Source organism: Pogona vitticeps, chromosome 2 (assembly GCF_051106095.1).
Source record: "Pogona vitticeps strain Pit_001003342236 chromosome 2, PviZW2.1, whole genome shotgun sequence".
NCBI classification, from domain to species: Eukaryota; Metazoa; Chordata; class Lepidosauria; order Squamata; family Agamidae; genus Pogona; species Pogona vitticeps.
Genome location: NC_135784.1, coordinates 139,484,190 through 139,509,667, shown reverse-complemented (window position 1 = coordinate 139,509,667; position 25,478 = coordinate 139,484,190). Strand labels below are relative to the sequence as shown.

General features: G+C 43.3%; 2 protein-coding genes and 1 long non-coding RNA gene across 6 annotated transcripts in view; 1 reads left to right on the top strand and 2 right to left on the bottom strand.

The window, feature by feature from the left end:
• Positions 1-9,877, bottom strand: part of PCYT2 (phosphate cytidylyltransferase 2, ethanolamine) — a 32,977-nt gene extending 23,100 nt beyond the window's left edge. Inside the window, exon 1 of one of the 3 annotated variants that reach the window (XM_072990659.2) lies at positions 9,713-9,877. In XM_072990659.2, coding sequence (XP_072846760.1) covers positions 9,713-9,801 — 89 coding nt within the window. In that variant the 5' untranslated portion in view covers positions 9,802-9,877. Of the gene's footprint in view, positions 1-8,992; positions 9,119-9,300; positions 9,424-9,712 lie in introns of those variants that run through there. The other 2 variants (XM_020814316.3, XM_078384253.1) reach the window with 2 other exon arrangements.
• A 2,688-nt stretch (positions 9,878-12,565) lies between these two features.
• On the bottom strand, positions 12,566-23,904 carry SIRT7 (sirtuin 7). Of its 2 annotated transcripts, none has more exons than XM_020814339.3 (10): positions 23,702-23,904; positions 23,439-23,576; positions 22,409-22,513; positions 20,921-20,991; positions 20,723-20,795; positions 19,406-19,504; positions 18,478-18,714; positions 14,681-14,761; positions 13,391-13,565; positions 12,566-13,036 (listed from the first exon to the last, which is right to left on the bottom strand). In XM_020814339.3, exons 1-9 carry the CDS (start codon positions 23,795-23,797, stop codon positions 13,392-13,394), a joined length of 1,074 nt encoding a protein of 357 aa, XP_020669998.2. In that variant the 5' UTR covers positions 23,798-23,904; the 3' UTR covers positions 12,566-13,036; position 13,391. The 2 variants fall into 2 exon arrangements, with proteins under 2 accessions (XP_020669998.2, XP_020669987.2); XM_020814328.3 differs by having other exon boundaries at positions 13,459-13,565; positions 23,702-23,897.
• A 349-nt stretch (positions 23,905-24,253) lies between these two features.
• On the top strand, positions 24,254-25,419 carry LOC144586290 (uncharacterized). The gene is made up of 2 exons (XR_013541029.1): positions 24,254-24,341; positions 25,236-25,419. It is a non-coding gene; the product is annotated as an uncharacterized LOC144586290 (long non-coding RNA).
• The last annotated feature ends 59 nt before the right edge of the window (positions 25,420-25,478 follow it).

Sequence of the window (25,478 nt, the reverse complement as noted above, 5' to 3'; positions counted from 1 at the left end):
TCTTTCAAGATTTTAAATAGCTTGACTGGAATGCCATCACCTCTACTGACCTTGTTGTTAGCCAAGCTTTCTAAGGCCCACTTGATTTCACTCTCCAGGATGTCTGGCTCAAGGTCAGCAACCACATTATCTGGGTTATCCAGGATAGCCAAATCTTTCTGGTATAATTCTTCTGTGTATTCTTGCCACCTCTTCTTGATGTCTTCTGCTTCTGTTAGGTCCCTCCCATTTTTGTCCTTTATCATGTCCATTTTTGCACAAAATGTTCCTCTAATATCTCCAATTTTCTTGAACAGATCTCTGGTTTTTCCTTTTCTATTACTTTCCTCTATTTCTTTGCATTGTTCATGTAAGAAGATCCTCTTGTCTCTCCTTGCTATTCCTTGGAAGTCGGCATTCAATTTTCTGTAACTTTCCCTATCTCCCTTGCATTTTGTTTCCCTTCTCTTCTCTGCTATTTGTAAAGCATTGTTGGACAGCCACTTTGCTTTTTTCCATTTCCTTTTCTTTGGGATGGTTTTTGTTGCTGCCTCCTGTACAATGTTCCGAGCCTCTATCCAAAGTTCTTCAGGCACTCTGTCCACCAAATCTGGTTCCTTAAATCTGTTCTTCACTTCCACTGTGTATTCATAAGGGATTTGGTTTAGATTATACCTCACTAGCCCAGTGGTTTTTCCTACTCTCTTCAGTCTAAGCTTGAATTTTGCTACGAGAAGCTGATGATCAGAGCCACAATCAGCTCCAGATCTTGTTTTTGCTGACCATATTGAGCTTCTCCATCTTTGGCTGCAGAGAATATAATCAATCTGATTTCGGTATTACCCATCTGGTGATTTCCATGTATAGAGTCGCCTCTTGTGTTGTTGGAAAAGAGTGTTTGCGATGACCAGCTTGTTCTCTGGACAAAACTCTATTAGCCTTTGCCCTGCTTCATTTTGAACTCCAAGGCCAAACTTCCCTGTTGTTCCTTTTATCTCTTGACTCCCTACTTTAGCATTCCAATCCCCTAGAATGAGAAGAACATCTTTCTTTGGTATCAGTTCTAGAAGGTGTTGTAAATCTTCATAACATTGGTCAATTTCAGTCTCCTCAGCATTGGCAGTTGGTGCAGGGAGGTTCCTACTGTACGCTAAATGTTAGGTTTGAAGACTTTTTTGAACATAGTTTGCTTTTTAAAAACATATTTTGTTTAGCTACTTCAATTAACAAACATTGATATTTAAGCAAATAAGCATCAGTATGCCGTATCATGTTACTATTTTAGTTAAATAAAGCAATTTAAGTAGTTCTCCAAATATTAGCAATTAACCTATTAAACTAAAATCAGTTCTGAGATAGTTGTTTTACTAATCTGACAAGTTATTATTCTAAATATGAAATATTAAAGGTTACAACTACCAGCAAGAATGAGTCTTTACATTTAAAAATCACAATTTAAATTGAATGTTACTGACTAGTGATTTAAATCATGATTTAAATCAAATCCCCCTGGTGGAAAGTCTCCAAATGTTTTGAAAACATGAAAAACTGCTTACTCAGAGGATAACTAAAATGATACTAATTACTCCAGCACCTATAGAAATCTCCCACTTCTACACAGAAGACTGGCAATGAAGTACTGTATATGGGTGTGCCTGCATTAAATTATACTACCAACAAGGAATGGAGTCGCATTGCAATAATTGTTGCTTCTCTTGTAGATCTCTGCACTTTTTGTTGCTGCACTTGTGAATTGGGCTACCAAACAGGACCAAGTTGTGAGAAAGGCACTGAACTAAAAACAGGGACTGAATTTGTTGTTGTTTTTCGTGATATTTCATTATGCCATTCTTTCCAAGTTCTGATAAACCCTGTTATGTTTTTTCCCCACCTGCTGTTTGTGTGGACTTTGAAATAAAGGGAGGCAACCTTACAGAGGTTTCAGGGGCTACTAGGACTCACATATTTTAAATAAATGCACTGAAGGAGACCTTGAGTTTCATATATATGAGGACCTATGCCTGCAACTGTACACAAACTAAGCCCCAAAAATGTTTTTGGGCTTTCTACTGTGCAGACTGGCAGGGCCTCTCTTTCGGAAAAATTATTCTACATTAAAAATGTATCTCTCAAAGAAATTATAACAAGATGATACAACACAGTGCTAGAATTAAAACAAGGAAGTTTTCTTAGAATTTTTTTTCAGACAGAGAAAGAAATCTATGTCTAAAAGCCACAGGTATAAGGAAAGTGTAGGTTATGTCAATGTGGGTTATAAATTAACAAAAAAAAGGAAGAACACAGTTTGAGGAGATCATTAACTCATCTGGTGTAAACCGACTTTGAGTGCATGGGACACAAATCAGAGTTGTTAATGGGAGCACTTATTTATCAGGTTACATTTTAAAAGAAACCTTGCAGCCTGCATTCCTAAGATAATTCTTCCTGGAGCCACAGGACTGCACACCCATTTACCATGATGACAGCTGGAAGTGCTCCAGATACCATTTGCCCCTTCTTTTGTAATTCATACTGGTGCTATGGTAGGAAAAGAGGTGATACAAGCAGCATGTGTAAGTCAGAACACACTAAGGGATGAGACAAAAGGCAAGAAGCTGGGTTTCAATGTGATACAACACTGCAAAAGAATTCCTAGTACTTAAAGCTTTTCTTTAAAAAGGGACGTGGTGGCCCTGTGGGCTAAATCGCAGAAGCCTGTGCTGCAGGGTCAGAAGACCAAGCAGTCGTAAGATCGAATCCACGCGACGGAATGAGCGCCCGTCACTTGTCCCAGCTCCCGCCAACCTAGCAGTTCGAAAGCATGCAAATGCGAGTAGATAAATAGGTACCATCTCAGTGGGAAGGTAAACAGTGTTCCGTGTCTAAGTCACACTGGCCATGTGACCACGGAAAGATTGTCTTGGACAAACGCTGGCTCTATGGCTTGAAGAGCGGGATGAGCGCTGCCCCCTAGAGTCGGACACAACTGGACAAAAATTGTCAAGGGAAACCTTTCCCTTTCCCTTTAAAGCTTTTCTTTATCCCTGAAATTATTCTTGAGCTTGGCTCCTGTAAGAGCAGACTCCTTTATTGCAGAAGTGAACAAAATGTGACCCAAAAACTGCACACAGACCCCAGGTCTATTTTGTAGTCTGCCAGTTCCTCTGGATGCCCACAATCCTATTTTTATTTTTTTTGGGGGGGGGGGGGAATCAAGAAATCCTACTGTGATCCCTAAGAGGTGTAGGGGCAATTTATGCCATGTTTTGACCCTCCAGCACTCCTGGGGCACCACAAAGCCTCAAATTATTATTTTTTTAATGAGCAACTAGAGGATGCACGAGTGCTTCTATTTTTTTAAAAAAAAACATTTTTCAGTAGTAGTCTTTAAACGGTACCTCAGTGGTTTAGGTATTTGGCTGTGGGGGCAGATGTTGGGAGTTCACCATGCCTCCTTGACATGGGCTAGATGTGATTATCTCTCCCAGCTCTGCATTTCTAAGAAAATGAACTATATAATACTGTATTAAATCAATATGCAGATTAAGGCTGCCAGCAAACCTGAAAAATGATCCTCAACCCAGCTGAGGTTGCTTCCCTCAGTTTTACACTCTGTGCCTTCAACTCAAGTCTTGGAATGCAAAAGAGAAGATAACATCTACTGCTATCAAAGCATCTAGGACTGGTAATGAAAACTGGCTCTGTTGCTGTTTCACACCAAGCCATGAGGAATACGGCCCTCCACCCACTATTTGCACAACCAATTGTTGTCCCACTTCTTAAATAGCATTAATCAAATTGTTGCTATGAACAAACTAGGCCAAAAGAGTGGGAGTGAGGAACTGAATAAAACTGCATATGTTAGTAGTATATGAGCACAGGAACTACACATTCTTAATGTCTGGGCTACCCAAACCAACATGTTGTTTCTACACATGGATCACAATGCTACTTGAATTTTTATGTTACTTTATTTTGTTTTATTCTGGTACTCTGATCTGTTCAATGAACAACCTTTTTCCACCTATGCACCCCCAAGATCGGTCCATGGTTTCCTCATCACTCTATAGGCAAAAACGCCTTCTTTGCTTTCCTTCTCTCCCTCAGGACATGTGAGAGGTACGTTCTGAGGCCTCTGCTATTTTCTCTTGCTTTAACTGTCCCTGGGTTTATATGCTAATAATACTTGGCTACAATGTTCTACACATCACCTTTCTGGTCTTCTACTGTTACAATATTAACCCTTCTCTCTAGAATGCATCTAAAAAGTTTCAATGTACGGTATTCTCAAAGGCTAAAAAGTTATTTGCTGCTCTTGTTGCTTTAACCATAACTCCCCCATTTAAACTACAGTAATTTCCTATTCTGTTCCAAATTCAGCACAAGGATTCTTCAAAACCCTCCATAGTCCTGTCTCCACATTTCTTTTTCCACTATGTTGACTATGATCTTCATATCTCCAGCTCTACGAAGTGTGAGTGACTTTCTCTACCCCTTCTCCTCTGTGGCTCTTTATGCTTGAAACTGTCTTCCAGAATAACAAAATTCTTTTCTTCATCTTTCCTCAAAATCCACTTTGTCTATCAAGCCTTCAGCACTTGTCATTAGTTCACATACTGTACTGCAATTAGACTTCAGTATGTAGAACTGGAATAGATGCACATTCTTTCCCCATGCTTTCCACTCCCTTCTCTTTTGTGTGTGTGTTTAGTCGTTTAGTCGTGTCCGACTCTTCGTGACCCCATGGACCAGAGCACGCCAGGCCCTCCTGTCTTCTACTGCCTCCCGGAGTTGTGTCAGGTTCATGTTGGTTGCTTCGCAGACACTGTCCAGCCATCTCATCCTTGGTCGTCCCCTTCTCCTCTTGCCATCACACCTTCCTAACATCAAGGTTTTTTCCAAGGACTCTTTTCTTCTCATGAGATGGCCAAAGTACTGGAGCCTCAGCTTCAGGATCTGTCCTTCAAGTGAGCATTCAGGGTTGATTTCCTTTAGAACTGATAGGTTTGTTCTCCTTGCAGTCCAGGGGATTCTCAAGAGCCTCCTCCAGCACCACAATTCAAAGGCATCAATTCTTCGGCGGTCTGCTTTCTTTATGGTCCAGCTCTCACTTCCATACATCACGACAGGAAAGACCATAGCTTTGACTATTCGGACTTTTGTTGGCAAGGTGATGTCTCTGCTTTTCAAGATGCTGTCAAGATTTGTCATCGCTTTCCTCCCAAGAAGAAGGCGCCTTTTAATTTCAGGGCTGCTGTCTCCATCTGAAGTAATCATGGAGCCCAGGAAGATAAAATTTGACACTGCCTCCATATCTTCCCCTTCTATTTCCCAGGAGGTGATGGGACCAGTGGCCATGATCTTAGTTTTTTTGATGTTGAGTTTCAGACCGTTTTTTGCACTCTCCTCTTTCACTCTCATTACAAGGTTCTTTAATTCCTCCTCACTTTCTGCCATCAGAGTGGTATCATCTGCATATCGGAGGTTGTTGATATTTCTTCCGGCAATCTTAATTCCAGCTTGGGTTTCTTCCAGTCCAGCCTTCCGCATGATGTATTCTGCATATAAGTTAAATAAGCTGGGGGACAATATACAGCCTTGCCGTACTCCTTTCCCAATTTTGAACCACTCAGTTGTTCCATGACCAGTTCTAACTGTTGCTTCCTGTCCCACATATAGGTTTCTCAGGAGACAGATAAAGTGGTCAGGCACTCCCATTTCTTTAAGAACTTGCCTTCTCTTTTGCTATTATGTAAAAGATCTGAAAAAAACAGCATATGTGACAAGCAGCATGCTTTTCACTTTTTATAGAGTGAATTACCATTCCTTCAGTGTCATAGTACCAATCTAGCACACGGTTGTCTATGATTCCCGTTAGTCAAATAGTACTTTGAAAATTTTAATCATAATTGGGGGTTTTTACCCCATCTTTCTCAATAAAAAGGACCCAAGGCAACTTACATAATTAAAAGACAACATTTAAATCTAAAAGCAGTAAGCATACAAATGCTAAAAAAGACCAAGCAAATTCCACACTAAAAGTTGGTAAACAAAGCAACACCAAACACACATTCAAAGCAGTAATGCACAATCATTGATTTAAAACTCTACTCGGTCAGTTAGTAATTAAAGGAAAACTTTGCCTGAAGAGAAAGATCTTCATGTCTGCTTGCAAGACAGCAAAGATGGGGCCAGCCTTGCCTCCCGTGGGAGGGAGTTCCAAAGTCTAAAAACATCAACAGAGAAGGCTGCCTCCTGTGTCCCCACCAACTGCATCTTTGTAGGTGGTGGGACCTTCACAGGCTTCACTCCAATGCATACTGGAACTATAATACCTTTGTCCAATTCATCTTGGCTTCATGCTTGAACTTCACAAGATACATCACTGTACTGACTGTATTTACTGTAGTACTAGCAAGTTGCTTTATAATTCCTAATCACGATAATTTACAATATCCTTATGCTCAAACCTATGTCTACTTTTGTTTTGGCGTGGTACTCCACAGTTGACTGCTTGCGACTCTGCTTAGCCATTTTCCTCACAACAGCTGGAATCTGTCTCTTAGCATGGTAAGTCACACTAATGTAGGCTCCTAAGTCAACTTCTCCATAATTTCCATCAATGTGAATAAGCCTACTTATTATGTAACTTATTATGCTTTAGTAAATTCCAATTAGATAAGGCCCATTTGATCCAATGGAACTTACAAAATCGATTCACCAAATTCCTACTGATTCAATAGGCTTATTCTTACTGCAATTTTATTCAGCATTAAGTCCCATGTTAACCTGTGCATTATATCTGTATGCCATTGGAAGATGTTTCCTTATTGTAAAACCCCAGGCCAGGGCCAAGAGGCTTATGTGGGAGTGCCGTCGCTCCTATCATGTTCTAGTGCGACCCAGACTTCTCCCCCACCTTCTCTGCCTAGGAAAGAGGACAAACAGGTGGACACTGGAGAGTTGGAAGAAATAAGAGAAAGGGAAAGACAGAGACACCAAGGGGTTGATACTAGTGATTTGGTGGAGGTGATGAGTTAAATGTAACGGGCAAGTCCGGGAGAATTTTGGCGGGAAGGGGGGAGGGGAGATAGAAGCGGGAGCAGGGGATATAAAAGCGAAGGGAGGCAAGATCCCGGGGGGGGTGTGCTGGGAAATGATTTGGGTCCAGGACCCCTGGATCGGAGAGTGGGAACAGGTGAAGGTACCTCATGAAGAGGCGGAGAGAAGGAGACAAAAAGGACAATGACCCCGTCCATCCTATTGGGGAGAGACGGAAGCGAAAGAGTGGAGATGTCATCTGAGGGACAAGAGAGAGGCGGTGGCGAGAGAGCTCGAAAGGAAGAAGGCATGGCATCTCGCAGAGTTACAAAAGATGGGGGTCTACCCGGACCGTGTTTGGTCAGTCCAAAGGAGAGATCCCCATTCTGGGGCTGGAGTGGGGATGAGGAGACCCTTCCCCTAATCGAACCAGAGGAGGAAGGTGGTGAGGAGACGGTCCTAGAGAAGGTTATGCCAGGACCGTGGACTTTTGAGGACAGTAACCCTTTCGTTGGCAACGTTTGGACACCCTTACAGTCAGGGTTTAGACCGCAAGAGACTTTAGAACCCGTTCCTAAAGAAGTTCTAGTTAATGTTGAAGTGTTAATAAATACAGACAAGGTTGAAACGTTAAAACCATCTCGCACTTTATTAGGAGTGACTGACCCCCCCAACACCGAACCCTCACACTTATGAAAAATTTTCTGCTCCTCAATCCTCACTCTTCCACGCCCCAAGAATGAGTAAAACAAGGAGGGGAGATAGGAAAAAATGAAATATATGGGGAAGAGATGGAGAAGATAAGCAAAAAAGAAAAGGCCATCTGTATTAGGAGTAAAATATCAGGGACCAGTTCTAGATAATGGTACTTGGACAACCCAGTGCACCCCAATACATCCAATAAAAAAACATACACATGAGGACATAAATATCAGGATGACCCATTCATATCTGCAGAAAAAGAACTACCAGAATGACCAAGGACAACACCACTGTGTCGACATGCTCTTACTTGACACAGCCATGAGGGATGAAAAATGGAATAACCTTCAGCACAGTAACCTGACCAGTTTGGAAAACGAGCAGACTATATAGGATAAGTACTAAAGAAACATACACATGGATGGCTCTTTTCAGCTACTATTATTGCTTAAACCTAAAAAGAACCCATGTGATAGAGCTTACTTTTATGTGTCTCACCTCAATTAAAGATAGATCCTACCTGTTGGTATAAGATCTAAAGGTCAGTCAGGAGAAGAACAGGAAAGAAATGGGAAAAGCACAAAATGAACACTGTGCAAATTACTTTATGATCTTCATGCACAGTAACCATGGAATCATTAATAATCCGAGAGAGACTGAATATAAAACTTCATACAATTCATTTTTAGGTTGTGTCGTGAAAAAAGGAGGTGGTCAGGAAGGTGGGCAATTTCTGTGAAGTCCTGATACGTCTGAGCAGTATGACTTCATAACATTTACAATCACAGCCCAGCCTAGGCAAATATCATTTAGATCTATTAAACATAACTCGTGAGAATCTTAAACTCAAATCAAGCGACAATCTGGCTAGAGGAGATATTCATAGATAACTATCAGCAAACATCATTTTGTGGCTAAACACACACATCTAAAGGAGGGGAATCTGGAACACAGAACAAGCCAAAAGCATATCTCAGCGGGGGATACTGATGTTTATAGCCGTGTGTAAATTCCAAAGTTCTTTCCGGGACAGTGCTCAGAAGAGAACACCCAGTCCCCTTTCAGAAGGGATAATTGGTTTATGACCCCATAACACTTGGCTGCTTCAGAGTCAATCCCATCCAAAGGAAAGGAGATACTCACGGGAACAGATTATCCCCTAGCTGCCCACCTACCACTGGGACCCCAGCCAAGAGCCACGATTGGCTCAGCTGCTGAATCAGCCCACCCACCCCCACCCCGAAAGCTCAGCTGAGGCAAAACCGCTCACCTGATCTCGTCCACCCACACAGCAACGGTGCAGGCGGCGATGAAGAACCAGATATCGGATGATATCCTAAGCATCTACTCCTGTGGAGCGATGCCAAGAAGAGACGGCCAAGCAGAGCGGCCAGAGGGGGCAAGCCACGCCTGCCCCCCCCCTTAAGAGCAACATTTCCCTTGAAAGGCAGGCGCCGGCTTGCAGCGCCACGAGATAAGTCCGTGTTTACCGGGAAGAAGACTCTCGAGGAGTCCTACCGATTTTGTTCCCCCGGGCAGTGCAAGGGACTGCAACCTGGGTCTCTCCCTGGCGCATACCTGCTCCCGCTCCTTCTCTAGGCCTGCGGCGGAGAGGCCGTGGCCCTCCTGAAGCACCCGCCCCGTCCTCGACCTCGACCTTGACCGCGGCAGGGTCGCAAAGCGCCCGGGCGAGGGGGGGCGCTCTCCGCCCCAACGCCTCCACGGGGTGACCCGAGCGCCGCCGAGGGCCGGAGCACCGGCAGGAGCAGCCCGAGCGGGAAAAGGAAGAGGCCGCCCCTGCGGGAGTGGCGTTGCTATGGGGACGAGGGGCACGCGCGCGCTCGCTCGCGCTTCCCAGCGCTTCCCGGCTCCCCGGCATGGCGAGCGGACGCCGAGGCAGCGGTTGCCATAGAAATATCCGGGAAGCCTCCCAGCCAGAAGCTACGGTCTGACTAACCGTCCCCCCCCCCCCCCGGTCTCAGCGACTCACCATCCATCGCACCAGACGCGCACTGGCCGGCGGGCGGCGTCGCCGTTCTTGCTCGGAGAGGCAGCCCCAACGGCCCCGTTTCGCAGCATGGCGGGCGGGCGGGCGAGCGAGTGAGTGGCGGACGCTCAACTGCTGCCCTGTCACCGGCGCTGTCAGTAGCCGGGACCTCCCCCCCCTCCCTACGTAATCCGCGAGGAGCCACCGCCGACGTCACTATCACGTGACAGCATGACTGCCTATCCGCTCCTCCGGTGCTTTGCTCAAGCTCCACCCTCTTCAGTCTACGAAAGGGAGGACCGAGTGAGTCTCTTCTCTGCCTGCGCCGTATTCCTCCTGGTGCGGCCGCCGGCCAGTGCGCGTGGTCTCTGTGGCGCTGCCAGGACGCTTGTTCGCGGAGACGGTGAAGAATTTATGGAGGCGGATTGGGGAGGGTGCCGTGCACGAGAAAGAGAGCGAGACGGTGTGGGAAGGAGGGAGGGAGGGTAAAAAGACCGAGAGCGGCTGGCGGTGCCCGTGTCCGGCTTGGGAGAGAGAAGCCGAGGCACTGCGGCCGGCTAAGCCAGGCACGGACACACACACACACACCCGCCCCCCTTGGGCCGGGCAGTTCAAGCCTGAGCGAGCGGGAGGGAGGAAGCTTTCCTTTAAATAATAATAATAATAATAATAATAATAAGAAGAAGAAGAAGAAGAAGAAGAAGAAGAAGAAGAAGAAGAAGAAGAAGAAGAAGAAGAAGAAGAAGAAGAAGAGGCACCGGGGAAAGCAAGAAGTTGCGCCTGTTCCTTCAGCCTCTCCCTGCCCTTCTCCGAAGAAGCAGCCTCGGATCTAGGGAGCTGGGAGTTTTTAAACGCTGGAAAAAGGCAGGCGCGGGTCCCCGTGTGGGCACGTCTCCCAAAGAGAGTTCACTCCTATCCTTTGGGGTTCCCGTGAATGCTCTCTCTGGAGAGAGAGAGATACAGGCCTCCTTTGGCAGGACGGGGTAATGTCTGGCCAAGGCAATCCAGGGGCATCCTTGCACTGAAGTTACTCTGCCACAGTGCAAGTTATTTTGAAGCTCCCCTTTACATGGCTTTACCCAGCATGCATAATCCTTAAGAGGGGAAAAAAAAACAGTAACCATGTATCACTGGAGATCAAGGCCAAGATTATTGTATTCTTGGTTATTAGGCATGGGTGTGAAAGTTGAGATAGTGAAAAAAGCTGACAGGGGAAAGTATGTTTTAACTGAAACAAGAAAGAGAGCTTTGTGACTACTCTGGATCACCAAAAAGATGATCAAATCAAGCCTGAATTTTCTCTGGAAGCGAAAATAATGCAACTTGGGCCATCATACTTAGGGCATATAATCACAAGAAGGCAAGATTCACTGAAAAAAGATAATGCTGGGAGAAGTTGAAGGCTGCAGGAAACGAAGACTAAATATCAGACTCCATAAAGGAAGCCACAGCCTCAGCTTTGCAAGAGCTGAGCAGGACTGTTCAGGACAGGACCTTTTGGAGATCACTCACTCATAGGGTCACCATAAGTCAAAGATGACTTGAGGCCACATAACAACAGTTTGTAGGGATTCTCAGGCATCCAGGCCTGCTAATCTGTTGCAGAGGGAAAAAAAACCAGAGGAATCGCATGGCACATTAAAGACTTAGCGAGGATTATTCCTCCTAGGTCTTTGTATACCATTACTGCTATTTGCCCACAAGTTGCTTCTCCAATAGGTGCTGTCATTAACGGCCATTCTCTGATCTTATTTATTCAAAATAATTTATCCTGCTTTTGGTTGTTGTAGGTTTTTCGGGCTGTTTGGCCATGTTCTCCAGAAAAAAAAGTACTGAGACACAAAGTTGACATTGGCAACAGCAACACTGAGAACGAACACTGGGTGCACAGTCTCTGGCTTAAGACTTGCCATCCTGAAGCTGAAAAACATCAGAGGCAGATTCTATAAGGGAGCAGTTGAACAAAGATGGACAGAGAGGAAGACCAACTCTGCCTTCTCTTGGCTTAATTAAAAACATGGGCTTCCTATCTCATATGTCTTAAACACCTTATCAGTGCAGACTTGCAATGACTATGAGACACAGGTCAGTTCTGCACCTCTAATTTCATCCTGCAATATGTTTACGCCTGTCCCTGGATTTAGCAGAGGCAAAGACTTTTCCCCCCACCATATGTTAGTTTGTATTCCTATGTATTTCTCCTCTATGACCTTTTGATTATATAATAATCAGAGTGGTAGAATATACCAGACGGGCAGGATATAAATCGAACAAATAAATAAATAAATAATCACCATTTAGATCTGCCTGTGAACCAATAACAAGACATAATGACCTTTGTTGGGACCATCTTGTGTTTTTCCATCACATCACTTTCTCTTCCTCCTCATGCTCAAATATTTATCTACTGAGGCTGCATTCCATGCTTTTGAAGATAGGAACGACAGTTTTAATAGCCTAAGAAGGTTGTAAATTGTACATGGTTTCCAGGAGTGTGGACGGACCCTACACTGCTGAATGTGCCTCTATACTACTGCCTTTACAATTATTGTACACAATTTTTAATTGGTGTACAGAAAAAAATGTCTTGCTGAAAGCTCAGAGTATGAGCTTTCGTTGTGAGATGTCCGTCCTAGTATACAAACAAATCCTAAGCGGTTCAGCAAGGTAACAAAATCTCCATTTATGAGCTATTGTAGAAAACAAATCCATTCGAAGATACTGCATGAATTCAGAAATAAGGTTTGTGTAACTTGCAAAGCTAACTGATTGAGATGCCAGTTACAGTCAAATAGGAGACAGCAGCATTGCTGAATATGAGAAGTGGAAGGAATGCAATCTGAGAACACACAAATATTTCAAAAGAACCTAGCCATTTATTATTTTATAATTTTTAATAATATTTAATAATTGGCAGCCCTGAGTATCAAACGCCAACCTCCAATCAGACAGCAGAAACCAAGTTCAGCTTTGGTTTCTATGTGTTCATAAACTAGTTATAGCAAAAAATATGAAAATAGCAGCAGTATTTTTTCCAGTTAGTCCAGCAATCCTGGTGAAATCCAGTGTCTTGATTTTAGCAACTACAATTGGTCCCCAAGGTTAGAAAAATAATATGTCTATAATCAAGACGGTTTTTTCCTTTTTGTGCCTTTTGCACAGCCTCTGCCAAACCAACCACCAGATAGAGGACTTGTAGGCCCCTGCTGTTGTTCTCCCAGTTGGACTTCATGAAGACCTGCTGGCGGAGTCACAGGTTTGCGGGTATGGCTGCCTTCTTCTCCAGGTCGCAGAGGAACAGCCAAAGAGAAGATGGGGTCCTTTGTTCTGCAGAGCAATATGGAAATATATCATGTTAATTTAGAGCACTATGGGAGAATTATGTATATAATGCCTTGAGCCTCAAGTAAAAACTGGTGTTAACGATCACAATGTACAAAGGGTGCCACTGCAAAGCAGCACTTACACTGCATCCTCTTCCTTACAACTGTAATAAACGCCCACGCAGATGTCATGATCTCATTCCAATTCTGAGGTACTCAAGAAAATAAATTACACCATCACATTGTGATGAAAGATTCCAAGCTGTCTTGATTATAACCTCCAGTTACAAAACCTGTTTGACACTTTGTAAGAAAAGGCAAGTAACCCAACAAGAGAGAGAATGAAATGTCCACATACATCAAAAGTAGTCCAAAGTAGTATTAGTGTAGGATGCAGTGCCGGAGCCTAGCACAATTTCTGCTGACCTGTCATAGGGAGAGATGGGAAGTCCTAGCTCATCCATCAACAGCTTCATCACATCATCACATTTCCCATGCAGTTTCAAGGCTGCTAGATCATCCTTTGGTGTCCACTGCAAATACAACAGGAAAGGCACGGCTGTGTGTCAGCTCTGTGTCACCCCCCCCCCAACATTATGTTCCACTGGTGAATTTTTCACTCTTAAGAATGTTTCTCCAGGGGGGGTAGTATTGCCATCCAGTTTATTTTTTTACTTATTTAAAATATTTTTGCCCCACTTATCTCCTTAAAAAGGACCCAAGGTGGCTTACATCATTAAAAGACAACCTTTAAATCAGAAAACAGTAAGTATACAAATACTAACAAGGATAAAAAACACACTTAAAGAGGATAAACCAAAGCAACACCAAAACTGCATTCAAAACAGTAAGGCACAAGCATCCGTTTAAAAACCCCACACAGGCAGCCAGTCATTAAGAGAAAGCTTACTGGGAGAGAAAGGTGTTCAGCTTTTGGGGCCAGCCTGTTCATGGAGGATAGTGTCATCAGCGACTATGAGTCATGACAATTATATATTTCCTCCATTATTAGCAGCAAAATGATCCTATATACTAGCTGCTAATGAACATAAGCAGGTGGGTTCTACTGTATTAATGTCCTGCTTGAGTGCTCCCAGGGATCGGGTTGGCTGCTATGTGAACCGAATGCTGCACTAAACAAGTCTGTGGATTTGATCGACTGAGGCTCTTCCTATGTTCTTATTTGTGGTGGGGTGAGTAGTGTAGTTCTAAGAAACCAATGATGTGATTTATCACAAAATTATGTTTAGGCAGTGATGGTGCATAATACATTGAATGGACTCTAATACACTCAAAACAGATCATACTGGGTTACGTAGTTCTGCTTTTCAGTCAATTTCTCTACAGCATTAACTACCCTGCACTGGTGGTCAATATCACTGAAGTACCACAAAAATTTAAAAAAACCCAGCTGACTAGACCATTGGTCCCTGTACCCCAACACTGTCTACCCCAATTTGCAAGAAATCTCTTAAGCAGAATGTCCTTCCAGCCCTGTCTGTGACCTACGGCATACATTGTTCCAACATAGACCTGTGGCCACTCCCTCCCCATTAAACAACATAAAAGTAATTGAAATCATCACATGCCCCTGAGCAATGTGCTAGAGTAAACTGCTCTGCCTGTAAATGACAGGACATAAACTTACCTGGAGATTTACAATGTAGAGTTTAGGTCGACGTCTGGGCGGCTTGCTCATGCACCACAAGTGTGGATACTTTTTCAAAACCTGTTAGGAAAAGGACATGGTAATGAAAAGTTCTGCCAGGTTAAGAATCTGAAACAGCATCATGCTTTCAGAATATTAGAAAGAAGGAACATCCTTGGTCATCAATCAAGACAGCCCCCAATGCTTAGGGAAGGTGGGAGGAAGAAGAGAGTAGGGCTAAGGCCCAGTGTTTCAGGATTCTGTGGTTACGAAGACCATTGGAGGTTTAAATATCTGTGGAAAGATGCCTTCAAAATGCAAATAACCAGAAGTCAGTAAACATCATCAGTGTGCTGTTTTGAGCAGGAGTGGAGATCATGCTGCCAACACACTGGAGTAGATACAAACCAAAAGGGGTAAAATATTATTTTCAGGTAGAGGATTCTTGAAAAAGAAGTAGATGGTCTTAAAATTAGCAACCTAAACTATATATCTCTTCAGCTATATAAAAGCTATGCAGAGCACGCCCCTGCAAGTTGATTTGAAGGCAAGTCCAACTATCTTCAATATCATTCCAAGAAAATATTTCACCATTAAGGAGAGAAAAACAGAAACACTTTCCAAGGTAACAGGAACTGTTTCTTGCAAGCCACACAATACAGGGGGAAGAAACAGAAGAGTCAGAATGGCCAGAACCCTCTGGTGGAACACTGGCCAGTTTCTGTTGAAGCCCGATTAGCACTTGTTTGTTCCTGGGACTGCTGCACAGGAGGGCATCAGTCTGATCCAGCATAACATTTGTATTCTGATCCTTGACCAAATCATTTCACCCCCACTGTTTTTACTCACCTTCCAGTGAAACATGTTGATAGCTCTACTGATATACAGTGGTGCCTCGCATAACGTTTGCTTCGTTTAACATTTTTTTCGCTTAACGTTTATTTTTTCAGAGTCAGATTGTGCTTCGTATAACGTTTTTCCCTATGGGCGATTTTCACATAGCGATTTTGGGACCATGCTTCGCTTAACGTTTTTTGTTTTAGGTCCCCTGCTTCACTTAACAATGTTCATTTTTTCAATTACAAAAGTGTCTTAACATGTTGAAAAACGGTTTTAAATGCTTGGAATTGTTAGTGCACCTTCTAAAATGTGTGCATACTTAATTTGGCGTTGATCTGACTTTTCGTTAATTTTTTGTGAATTTTTTTCTCCCCCATAGGAAACAATGGAGCTGTCAGATTTTGACAGCTGTCAAAAGTTGGGGGGGGGGAAAATTCACCATAAATTAACGAAAAGTCGGATCAAAGCCAAATTAACTTTTGCATCCGTTTTAGAGGGTGCAGAAGCTAATCCAAGCATTTAAAACCATTTTTGACCCTTTTATGACACACTTAAATTTGCAAAAATTGGCTTCGCAAAGCCATTGAAATGTATTGAGTCGGCTTCAATACATTCCAATGGAGGAAACATTGTATCGTTTAACAATGTTTCCTATGGGTTTTTTCGCTTAAGGACGCCAATCCGTGCCTATTGGAACGGATTAACCAGTTTCCAATGCATTCCTATGGGAAATGGTGTTTCGCATAAAGTTTTTTTCGCATAAGGTTTTTTTTTTGGAACCAATTAAAAACGTTATGCGAGGCACCACTGTATAATAACACTATTGAAAACAGGGATCTATTGTTACAATGCTAAGAAAAAAAAATCCAGAGTTTGAACCAAAGAAAATAATAATACAGTGGTGCCTCGGTAGACAGTTACCCCTCATGACAGTTTTTTCACTAGACATTGACTTTTTGCGATCACTATAGCGATTCGCAAAACAGTGATTCCTATGGGGAATTTTGCTGGACAATGTTTGGTTCCTGCTTCGCAAACCGATTTTCACCAGATGACGATTTGCTTTTCGCTAGACAATGATTTCGCTAAACAGTGATTTCAGTGGAATGGATTATCATCATCTAGTGAGGCACCACTGTATGCATATCAGCACATCAGCTATTTTTGCAACCAAACAATTATGTTTCTAGACCTCAAAAACTGTCATTTTGACTGGCAGATGTAATGAAATCGAAGGGAACTGGGACTTGTAGTCATATAAAGATAGAGTCTGGTAGGTTCTGTGTAAGATGAAGTTAAAAGCAATGGAATGTATGAGAATGTTTTGCAGAAAGTTTGCTTCGCCTGGTACAGAGATAAGAAGGCAAGGCCAGAGGGGCCTAGAAGGAAGACCAAACAAGAATACAGCTTAATTAGAAGTGAGATAAGACACCTGTGGATCTCATGTGAATTAGGGGTGGAGAGTGATGTTACGCCCTCATGATCCTAATTGTTGACAGCTTGAAAGTGTCAGAAAGAAGGTCGTGCTAGACATGTAGAAAAATGATTGTGTATGTGAATTTTTTGATTCGTGGCATGTTGAGGAATGTTTGCAGGATGTGAGAGAAAAAGGTTTGCCTTTTGAAAAGAGGAGGAGGAGTGAATAGCCCAGCTTAGAAGCCCAAATGATTACTTAGTAGAAATTTAGTTGTTTTATTTTATTTAGAAATAGCAGCTTTATTTAACCATTGTACTGGATGGTATGTTAAAATCTTATGCATTAATGCTACAACTGTATACTAATGGAAGTCTTTTATTTTCTTAATAAAAACAAATATAATTCTTATGCAGGGGACTGGTCTCTTGATAATTAAGACTGCCGGAAGAAATATCAACAACCTCAGATATGCAAATGATACCACTCTGATGGCAGAAAGTGAGGAGGAATTAAAGAACCTCTTAATGAGGGTGAATAGGAGACCGCAAAAAAAAATGGTCTGAAAGCTCAACATAAAAAAAAACAAAAAAAACCCAAAAAAACTAAAATCATGGCCACTGGTCCCATCACCTCCTGGCAAATAGAAGGGGAAGATATGGAGGCAGTGACTGATTTATCTTTCTTGGGTTCCATGATCACTGCAGATGGGGACAGCAGCCACAAAATTAAAAAACACCTGCTTCTTGGGAAGAAAGTGATGACAAATCTAGACAGCATCTTAAAAAGCAGAGACATCACCTTGCCGAAAAAGGACCACATGGTCAAAGCTATGGTTTTTCCAGTAGCGATGTATGGAAATGAGATCTGGACCATAAAGAAGGCTGACCGCCAAAGAATTGATGCTTTTGAATTATGGTGCTGGAGGAGACTCTTGAGAGTCCCCTGGACTGCAAGGAGAACGAACCTATCCATTCTGAAGGAAATCAAGCCTGAGTGCTCACTGGAAGGACAGATCCTGAAGACCCTGATGTTGGGAAAGTGTCAAGGCAAGAGGAGAAGGGGCGACAGAGGATGAGATGGTTGGACAGTGTCATCAAAGTGACCAACATGAATTTGACCCAACTCCGGGAGGCAGTGGAAGACAGGAGGGCCTGGCGTGCTTTGGTCTATGGGGTCACAAAGAGTTGGACACGACTTAACGACTAAACAACAACAACAACCTTACAAGGCTGTTGTGCTATCTAAGGAAGCACAAAGTCAGTACTTGGTTACTTGTAAAGTAAGCAAAGTTGCCTTTTAAGGATAGTCCATGGGGCTTGTACTATGCACTTCTGAGGCCTAAAGGATCTACCTCAGGCATAAAGGTAGTAGTTTTGATCCCAAAGTGACTCCCTGTCCAAATATCATACTCTCTTTAGGGAGAGGTGATCATTACAGCAGACTGTTGCTGTCTTCAGAGCTTGGCTAAGATCTTTTTAGACACATTGCCAACAGATGCACTACAGAACACCATGTAATAATATAGCTCCCAAATGCTTACCTTCAAACTTGACCCCAAGCAAAGTATCACGTCTGCTTTGCTTGCGGATTCTATTGCCGCCTCCCAATTCAAGGGCTGCTGCAACATGCCCTTTTCTCCAAAGTGTACAATTGTATCTCTTAGTTGTGCTCCACATTTGTGACACATTCTGCCAGTATGGTGCCTATGCAGGGCAGTGCGCTCTGTCACATCAAAAACTCGCACATATTCACGATTGGGTGTACAAGATGTGCAAACCTAGTTTTGGATGGAAGGAAAGAATCTGTTAGAATTATTATTGTTATTGTTATTGTTATTGTTATTGTTATTGTTATTGTTATTGTTATTATTATTGTTATTGTTATTATTATTATTATTATTATTTTTCCATTGGGTCAGGGAAGATCATAAGCAAGGGGATTTGAAACAAGGTACCGGGTAATTAAAAAAATACAGAACATGGTAGAGAACAATATATATCATTATTACTTTTACCCTATATGCTTTCTTACTAAGTTTGCTCCACACTAATCTTGGCAATTTTGTCTAAGCCTTTAAGATCTACAATGGTATCTCATGTCTTCTTGTAATCTTAAACCATTCATGTTCTCGTCTCTCATCAAGTTATACAAAGGTTCCCATTTTTTTCGTAGCCTCAACAATTTCTTTGTCCTTTATTACGTCAGTTAACTATCCATCTCTGCTGCTTCTAAACTTAAAAAAAAAAAAAGCAAAGCGTGCTGCTTATATACCGCCCCATAGCGCTTCAAGCACTCTCTGGGCGGTTTACAATTTAATTATGCAGGCTACTTCTTCTATTAACTCCTGGATTGTTGGTGTCGCCTCCTTTTTCCAGTATTTTGTATATAAAATTCATGCTGTCATAAGAATCTGTTAGAATTCTTACAGCCCAGTAAGGCATTAATCCCCATTCACTGAAGGTACTCACCTCTATATACATGTTTCCATGAAGCTCAGATAGGGCTTCCCGAGGCAGCCCGCTGCGCAAGTGGAGTCCATCACAATTTTGCGACACCACGTGCTGAACCTAGAAGAGAAAAAAGCAGACGAGAGGATGGAGACAGTATCCTGAAGAGTTAAAAACAACGTTCAAATAGGCAAAGTTTCAGGCAGCCAAACTCAACCTCTTTTTCTTATTATTCTGCTTCTGCCAAAACAGGACAATGGCACGATGCAGAGTAATGGCACTCTGAAGTATTAGATATTTAATTGGCAGGAGCTTAAAGAACGTGGCAAACTGTGGTGGCTGGATAAAGGAAGGGCAGAAACATCTTGTATTCCCAGCCTCAACCCTATTTCAGGGACCAACTGTGAATGCAGCGCAGCTGATGACTACATGGTCTTGTATAAAAAAATGACAGAACATCAACATGTTGAGCAGAAACTATAGATTGACAACATATCCAGAATTTGGAAACTAAACCAATACAAACTAATGCAAACACAGCTGTGTATCAAAATGAGACTAGTCATTTGCAATGTACATACCAAGATAGGGAATGCTGGGCCCTCTTAACTCATAATTCCCAGAACCCTAAGCCAACAAAGCTAACAGTAAGGGAGACTACAGCTGTAGTTCAAAACATCTTATGCATCCTTATCTTTCCCATATGCAATGTGTTTCAGTTATACTGGCTAAAATATTGCTGATCAGTGTAGTAAATTGTAGTAGAACAGGCCCACTTTATCCATGAGGATTTGTAGAGTCAACTATGCATAATAAATCGCATGTAGAGTAGCCAATTTGAATCAATGGTGAGTTTATTCGCCAAATCTCTACTATGCTAAGCAACAGGTTTTCATTCATAGTTTGGTCAACACACCCTGTGCATACTGCAGTCTTTTACAGAAACCTAGAAAGAAGATACTGTGCCAGTGGCCTACATGCCATAAACTTATTCTCCTTTATGGATTCCTGGACACTTTCCAGGGCAAGTGGTAACTATTTATGGGCTACCACTTTAACCTACAATTCTTTTCTTTGCTGGGGCTGAATACCTAACTGGGAGGTTATTTTCAGACTTATCAATGTAGCCTGCAACGACCAATATTTATGGGGGTTTTTTTAATTATTCTAAGTCCCATATTCCCGTTCTTCTCTGTCCACCAATATAGCATAAGAATAGTGAGATGGAGGAAGGAAATGGGTGCTGCATTCTCAGTTTCTGCATCACCATAAATCTTCCAGACACATTTGTCCCACTGCCAAACATTGCTATCTTCTCTGGCCACTTTTGGGACTTACCAGTTTGTGCTTGTGCAAACTTGCAATGGACATGTGCGTAAGTGTTGGTTCTGCTTCACTCAAATCTGTAGCCCTGGTACATGGAGGCAAATAACATTCACAATTATTCCCCCAATATAGTCTCCAACATTGAAAAAAATATGCCAATAAATTCCCAAGGCACGAGGAAAGAATATGAACTGTCAGTGTGTAAATTACCTGATATTCCTTCCTTTCTGCAGCATTGTCCACACCCCATTTGGGCCTCTGTAGTCAGGAATTGAAGCTGCCTATATTACCAGGAAAACCAAAGAAGAGGGCTTTACAAGATAGTACCTCAAGGATACAGAGCCTCCCGCAAATTGGTAACAGAACTCTACGTATCACTCATTATAAGCTCTACCCATCTCACAGTCCCCGGTTCAACTGACCCTACACTGTACCAAGCCTACTACCAGCCTCAAAAATCCATGCCCATTTATAGCACAAGTGTGTTTCCATCAGCTCAATGAAGCCATGCTTAATCCCTTCTGAGAAATACTCTCATTGTTTTCCTCTATGAGGAGGAGGAGGAAGTATGTTTCCAATTTTTTCTTTGAACTCTGATTTTTTGGGTATGTCTTGTCCTGCTCACAAAGCAAAGGTACGATTAATATACCCTGTTCTTCCACCTCCGAACTGGCAGAACAGTTTCACTCTACAGTGTTTCAGAAGAAGCCTGGCCAGCCGCATAGCTTGCTTCCTCTATCCTTATCTTTTCAGGGCAAGTCTGATAAACAACTCCATTTTTTTCTAAAACACAGAGACAGCAAGAGGCAATTAAGTGCTTTACAATTTTCCAGTGTCCCCTGCCTCTAGGGGAGAGGTGAGGAGTATGCAGGAGCCTGACTCTGATGTTACAGTTTGGATGGAGGTGAACTTATAGGATGTTACTTGTTTCTGTCAAGCTCTGTGAAACAGGGCAGCATAGTCAACACTGGGTCCATTGCACTACTTTAGAATGCCACCTACTGATGATCATCAGGATCAGTTCTAGCAAAACATCATTCACAGCAATATCTTAATTTCTTTCAAGGGCATCAAAATAATAATAATATTAATCAGCATCTTTTTATTTATTTATTTATTTATTTATTTATTTATTTATTTATTTATTTATTTATTTATTTATTTATTTATTTATTTATTTATTTATTTATTTATTTATTTATTTATTTATTTATTTGCCCAGGGTCTACTCTGGGTGGTTTACAAATTTAAAAACAATAAAACAAAAAACATATATTATAAGTCCAAGATGGCAAAGTATATGCAAGTAATTACGATACGGCAGTTAAGATATTCTCAGAATTGCAGAGCCAGAAATAACTCTATGGATCATTGAATCCAGTCCATTAAGGAGGCACAGAGGCACACAATCAAACCTCCAGCTCTGCTGAAACATACCAAAATCACTGTGCTATCAACTTCAATATTCAATGCAAAGTGAAATGAAAGCTGACACAATTTATGGTATCACACCACCCATGTGATCAATTATCAAGAATTCTATATGGAATCTAAAATTGGTGTTTAACGCATTCTCACCAGGTAATGAGAGTCATCACAATTTTCAACAATAATGCTGTTGCATGATGCTTAAAGACCTAAAAATCAGTGTCCTATTTTATCACAGATGTGTTAGAAGAATCATCAACATAGTCTTACTGTACTGATGCCGGCTCCTGTATATATGATAAGATGCTTAGCTCCCCGCACAACTGCTGAGAGCTTGCTCACTTTTCTTCTCAATTCTTCAGGTTCATCACAAACCTAACAAACATACAAACGAAGGACTGAAAATGTTTCCAAAGCATGACATTTCAGTTCAGTCCTATATCATTCTGATTGCTTTCTGATGTAATGAAAATTCGTATACATCTGTTCAATTTATTTTCTTGTTTCTTCCACTCGACCAGCTTTCTAATGGAAAGCATGTTGTGGCACCAAAAAATAATAATAAATATATACTTGCAATATGACTTGTTAATAGGAGTGGGGAACATAAGAAGAGCCCTGCCACATCAGGCCAAGGGCCCACCTAGTCCAGCTTCCTGTATCTCACAGAGGCCCCACCAGAGGCCTCTGGGAGCACATGAGACAACTAGAGACCTGTCTCCTGATACCCCTTTCCCTGCATCTGGCATTTGGAGGTCCCTCCCTTTTAAGCCTGGAGATGATACCTCCCCATCATGGCTTGTAAACCTGCAGTGGACTTTTCCTCCAGGAATCTGTCCAATCCCCCTTTAAAGGCATCTAGGCCAGATGCCATCACCACCTCCTGTGGCAAGGAGATTCACAGACAAACAGCACACTGGATAAAGAAATATTTTCTTTTGTCTGTTCCCACTTTCCAAACACTCAATCTGAGCAGATGTCCCCTGGTTCTGGTATTGTATAAGAGGGAAAAGAGCTTTCCTCTATCCATTTTATCCATCCCCTGCAGTGTTATTGATCAACAAGGAAAATTAAACCTAATAGGTTAAGAGTAAGGAAACAGACAGGTTCAAACGCTGAAGCATTTATTTGGAAGCCTGTTCTTAGGCAATGTCCTGCGTTTCAAGGAAATTTGCGATCACCACATTTCCCTTTTTTGCACATCGCTAGAAATATAATTTTTCTTGCGGTAGACGACACAAAAGTGACCAAACAAGGACAACGACTAACTTTTCCCAAGCGGAGCTGGAAGGATACTGACCTCCTCTAACCGGCGCCTCAGTCTCTCGCGTTTCTTGTGAAGCCGCTCCAGATCCCGCACGATTTCTTGGCATCCAGAGAGAAGCGCAGCCTCCTCAGAGCTCCGCTCCGCCGCCGGCTTGTGCAGGATGCGCGACACCTGAAGCAGAAGGGAAAGAAAGGGGGATGGGGAAAGAGACGTGGTCCGGCCGGCGAAGGCGGAGACCTGGCCGCAGAGTTACCCGAGACCGTCCACCTCCTAAGGCAACCGGAACCCCAACGTACCTGCCTGCGTCGCTCTCGCTGTTCTTCCTGCAGGAGGAACTCGGCACGAGCCGCCGCCTTCCGTTCCGAGCGGCTCAAACTCCGACCAGCCGCCATCACCCGGCTAACTTCCGGGTACCAACCGGCCTTACCGGTGCTACTTCCGCTTCCGGCCTCCCAGAGCAGCGATTGAGGAGAAAAGAGTGGGCTCACTTCCTGCCCCTTAGACACTCAACTTCCGGTAGAAATAGAACGGATTTTTCATTCTGGCTTCCGATTGGATGGCGGGCTTTTACAAGAGAAATAGGAAGACAAGAACGCCTACTCTGTGCATGACTGGTAGAGACCTGCTAGGAACGGAGGCTTGTTCGTCGCCTGCTGGAGAAAGCGGCGGAAGACCGCTGAAATACAAGACGCACGATTTCTCTTCGCATCCCCTACTCATTTATTATGCTCTGGGGCAATAGTTCCTAACCTTGGGTGGCCCTGGTGTTCTTGGACTGCAACGCCCAGAAAGCCCGGCCAGCACAACGACTGGTGAAGGCTTCTGGGAATTGCAGTCCCAAGAACCTAGGTTGGGAACCCCCTGCTCTGGAGCGTTTCAGTTGGAACTGCGTTGCACTGAAGTGAATTCACGTTGGCGCCGCGATGAAGAGATGTGGTGCGCTCCTATCAAACCGAATTTGTTTATAGATAAGCCCGCATCTACGGAAAGGCTGTTTACGGGAGCAGAGGATGCGTTTGAACCTCCTGAACGACTCGTGTCCTGCCCAGATAAAGGCAGAAATCTCTGCGGGGGGGGGGGGGAAGCAAGCTCGCCCGCTGGTTGGTTCGCAGCAGCCGAGAGACCGTTTGGCTCGGCCGTTCCGAGGAGGAGCCAGCAGAGAAGCGGGCAGGCGATACGCCTCGCCTCTCAGAGGCACCTTCTTGACGCGCCGTTCGCACTGAAGCCTCTGCTCTCTGCCCCTTTCGAAGCCTGTCTGCGACGACTGCGGCAGCGGGGACGGACTTTTTCCCTGTTGGCAAGCCGAAAACCTCCTTCAAAGAGGGGATAGACACCCACGAGCCAGCCCTACTCTTGCCCGCCGCCGCCGCCGCCGCCGCCGCCGCCGCTCTCCCCTGTTCCGTTAGAAGCGCGGGGGCTCCCTGACCCGGCACTATCCCGTCTCCCCAGGGCCTCCGTGCTATCCTCGAGCGCCCCCCCCCCCTTGCCGTGTGGCAGAGTGAGGTCGCCGTCGCCTCAGGCAGCGGATCCAGGATGTCATGAAAAGGCAGCAACCCCTTCACTCTTGGATTTTCACTAGCCGGGGGTGGGGTGGGGTGGAGAGAGACTGCTTTTTGGATTTTCTGCCTTTGGCGCTAAATTGGCCTGGCCTGACTTGGCATAGAGCACTGCTGTTTAACTGCTCTGCCTCAAGCTTCAGAATGACTCAGTATTTGCATCCCCTCTGCCTTGATGAAGTGGACTTAAATCCCCAGAAAGTCACACTGAAATAGATCTGCTAAGATGCCGTAATACTTTGACTTTTCCCTTTTTCTTTCTCTCCCTTAACAGCTACTTCAGAGGATGGCTTGGGACAATTAAAGCCAAGTACTGGGAAAGGAAGCAGAGTCTTATACACAGAAAATGTTGTACTGCTAACTCTGTCATGTAACCGAAACAGTCAGAGTATTGAAAACAGCATGTGAAGAGTCACAAATGTTACTTCTGGTAATAAATTAATTACAAACACTTTAAATATTTTGTTAGAGATTCTGTTTGGCTCAGTTTTCAAAGTGGTGTAGCAATGGTAAGCTA

Excerpts from the sequence above, each read along its gene's own strand:
- SIRT7 (XM_020814328.3), bottom strand. The coding sequence starts at position 23,797 with ATGGCGGCTGGTCGGAGTTTGAGCCGCTCGGAACGGAAGGCGGCGGCT. Across the intron at positions 22,514-23,438 it reads TGAGGCGCCGGTTAGAGGAG|GTTTGTGATGAACCTGAAGA; the intron begins GTCAGTATCCTT and ends TATGTTTGTTAG. Across the intron at positions 13,037-13,458 it reads CCCATCTCTCCCTATGACAG|AACAAAGGACCCCATCTTCT; the intron begins GTCAGCAGAAAT and ends ATTGCTCTGCAG.